This window comes from Stegastes partitus, unplaced genomic scaffold (assembly GCF_000690725.1).
Source record: "Stegastes partitus isolate 25-593 unplaced genomic scaffold, Stegastes_partitus-1.0.2 Scaffold304, whole genome shotgun sequence".
NCBI lineage: Eukaryota > Metazoa > Chordata > Actinopteri > Pomacentridae > Stegastes > Stegastes partitus.
In genome coordinates this window covers 576122-579842 of record NW_007578035.1, presented here as the reverse complement: position 1 = coordinate 579842, position 3721 = coordinate 576122, and the positions used below count along the sequence as shown (strand labels likewise).

Genomic DNA, 3721 nt, shown 5'->3' with positions numbered 1-3721 from the left:
AATACAGAGATTTAGTTTTCTATGTTTTTAGACTGAGTTGGTTCAGATTCTCCAGTATGTTCATTCTTGCCATTGGGGTGTGTGTTGGAGATACGAATAGTCTGCATTGAGAATGTCTGGATCAACATCAGTGGTGGCTGTGGAGAAGCAGGCAGACAAAGCTACAGGTTGGGTCTTCATTTCTGGGTCTTGAGATCTGATTTCATCTCATTATTGAAGACAGAGCCGAGATTTCAGCCATACAACATCCAGTTTGTGTGAAGTTGAGTGAAGGCAATTGAGTGACAGTTTGATTATTAGAAAGACATTTGTGTATCTGATCAATGTGGGCAGACTGTTGAGATCAACAGAAGGCCACATCTGTGTATTGTGTAGTTACTAATTTCCAGGTTGGGCACGATTAAGTTTCCTGGAAACATCAGACAAGTGCCAAAGTTGGGCCACTGTGCTGGAGTTTAGGGTCTAAGACCTGTAACATCTCACTTCAAGACATGGTGCTGCTGGAATAATCAAAGGAGAAGCATAAAATATATAAGGATAAAAGAAAGGCAAACAAACTTACCTCTTGTGCATCGTCCTGTGGAGAAGCAGCACTTGACACAGCTTCTGCAAACACATGCATTTAGACAGTATTTGTTAGTATTACTGATGGAGGCTTCACTGATGCTGCTGCATTCCTACAATGTCTGTTGGTGTATGGGTGTGTGTCTTACTCAGTTGTCTCCTCATAAGTCTCCACAGGATGATCAGTGTGGTTAGTATGGCAATGACACCAATAGTTGCGTACACACCACTTCCTGTCCAAAGACAAAGAAAGAAGAAGATGTCTTAAGCAGAAATCTTTCCCACAACATATTACACTAAGAGCAGTTTACTCATCACATCCTCTTTGCTATAAATGAATTTTCAAAGAATTTAACACTTCTCCCCCATCAAATACGTCAATATTAAGTTTCTATTGATGACCAGAATCCTGAGACTATAAAAAAAGTAAGAAAATACAAAGATCAACATTGGACTGAAACACTAAAGGATGATAACAACATGTGTGCACATGTGCAATATACAGTATACAATGTACATCATTGATTTTGCTATTCATCAAAACACAGAGACCATTTAACATAAACTTGTGTTGGATAACAGGCTGTAGCTGCAGGTCAGAAAAGATTACATTAATTATCAGTAAAATACATGTTTTAATATATTGACCATGGTGCTGCAGTAGCATTATATCATTAGTAACTTGCATTAATCAACAATNTGAGATGACTTGTTGTTGTAAATATGTGCTATACAAATAAAATTGAATTGAATTAACTTAAAATCGGTTTGTAAAAGAAAACATAATTCTGCGAAATAGTGAAGTACGGCAAAACAGGCTAGCGACTTGTAAGATCAACTTTAAAGAAGATAAAATAAATTCAAAATGCTAAAAAAAAATAAGACCACTAAGAGCTACCAATAGCTATTGAAAACATGCTAAGGGTTTTCTTAAAAATATCAATGGGGCAAGAACCTTTTTTTTATTTCAAGAGGAAAGCTATTCCAAAGCTTCAGAGCAGCTCAATCCTGCAACGTGATCCTTTCCTTGTCCCACAAGGTTACAGGAAATAATGAAACCTATATGCCAAAATTTAAAGTACATGAACACAAAAAAGAAAAAAAAACACAAACAAAAATCGACAGTGTTCTTGCAATTTTAATGAAACGTTGTCAGAGTTAAATGCATGGGGGGCATGAACAAGTTTAAAATAACATTACTGTGAAATAGTGATGCGGTGCCTGATAGCTGATAAATTTAGCAGAGGGGGCGTTTACTTGCAGGCTGTTTCCTGCTCTTCTCTTTGCTTGATGAGTACAATTGAAAGTCTGAGTCAAACAGAAAAGGTTAGCACTTGGTTTCCCACTGACCTGGATTTACACTCGCCGCACACAGCAGTAGCACACGCTGCTTACAGTGACATGCTATACTCATTATGCTCATAGCTAACCACAATAAAGTACATCAAAAACACATTGCTAATTATTTGAAATTGGTAAAATATTTATTCTTTGGAGAACAATACTAATAGGGGGAATGTCAAAGTTACCACATAAAAAAATAAAAATAAAATAATTACACTCACATTTCAATACACTGAGAAGAAGTGGTGTCTCTGCTTTCTAACAGAGAGCCTCAAGGTGATAATGGAAACCTATCAAGTCATCCTGCTGTGAAATCACACCTAAAAACACAGCTTTCTGTTAACTAGTGAGCTTCAGAAGTGCCTGACTTTATGCTGACCTATGCTGTCTTTACATTAGCATCAAGCTGAAACGATACATGCATGAATAATATCAATACTCTCATCTAACTCTCTGCAATAATTTGAATTTTTTCCCCCTCAAAAATGCAGAATTATTGCTGCACATAGTTCACAGATTACAGTGCAAAACTCATTGTATGGATTTATGAAGAGCAGTCGACGTTCTGAACAGGTTGTTGCGTTACATCCATTTCACACTGAAATACAAACAAATAGAGTTCCCCCAAAACAGAAAGCTTGCTAAAGTAAATCTACTCATCTGACAGTAATGCATAATAAAATGAAATTTAAAAAGAAAAACAACATCAGCTCACTCAGTGACCAACTCATGTAAAAGTACAGATGCATCACATGACTGTATGTGACGATGACTGATACTGAAAGAGAAACAGAAATGGGTGGACCTCACACTAGATGTTAAATTTAGATATCAGTTTGAGTTGAGAGATGAGATTATTTGTGGACTGTATGGTGATTCGTTGGTGAAAGAAGCTTTTCCAGATACAGAGAAAGCTTCATGTCATACATGACACACTGACGGCAGCAACCAGAAGAATTCATTCTTACGTTAGTTTCCTGTTGACTGAAGCGTCTCTATGCTGCGTTTCGCTCTGTGTGGAGGATGCTTGTGTTAGTCTCCGTGAGGACGAATTTTAGTTTGAAAACCACATTGGAGATGGAATTTCGGAAGGTCATCCACTTCTGGGAAGGTTCTCTTTTGTCTTATTCATTGCAAATAATGTATTTTGCAGTGGATCTGCAGAGTCGGAGAGCCTTGGCATTAGCTTTGAATCCTTTCTGTCAGCGTCTTCCTTATCTCCTCTTGTGGTTTTATACATATGTACAATGTACTGCTAGTGAGACCTTTTTTTCTTTTCTTTTTTTAAACTCAGTGCTTCAGAGAATGGTCTATCGAGGTGATGGTTTGACTGAAAAGGGCTTTTAGTAAGCAGGCCTGTAACTAAGAGGGTGAAGACTTTTTCACACAGACCCAGTCAGTATTAATGCTGCTCAGATAAAAGACTGTATTCTTAGATCTGAACCAGTTAAGTATGAGACACCCACAAAAATAGAAAAAAATATGAGGGGGTCAAATACTTTTTACAACAACGACAACACATTACTATTATACTTTCTCTTTTCTTTCTCTCTCTCTCTTTTTCTCATGGTTTGTTTCCTTCCTTCGTTCTGCCTTATCTTAACGTGGTATTTCAGGAAACAGTTTTATTTGCGTGGTTTAAGTTGACATCATGTCAGCCTCATAAAGGAGCAGAATCACAAAGTGAGTGCTGCAACAATTCTGTTAAATATGAATTAAATGTGACCTTTGTTTCTTGCCCTCACTTTCTTAGTCTTCTGCGGCTTGTATTTCTCAAGTTAAGATTAATTTACACTACGGTGATATGAACTAT

The 3721-nt window shown here is 37.2% G+C and overlaps 1 protein-coding gene across 1 annotated transcript in view; it reads right to left on the bottom strand.

The window, feature by feature from the left end:
• Positions 1-484: 484 nt before the first annotated feature.
• The window catches only part of LOC103358339 (CMRF35-like molecule 1), a 10775-nt gene continuing 7538 nt past the window's right edge, over positions 485-3721 (bottom strand). The window contains exons 4-5 of the mRNA XM_008283263.1: positions 714-797; positions 485-606 (exon numbers count right to left, since the gene is read on the bottom strand). Coding sequence (XP_008281485.1) covers positions 485-606; positions 714-797 — 206 coding nt within the window. The remainder of the gene's footprint in view (positions 607-713; positions 798-3721) is intronic.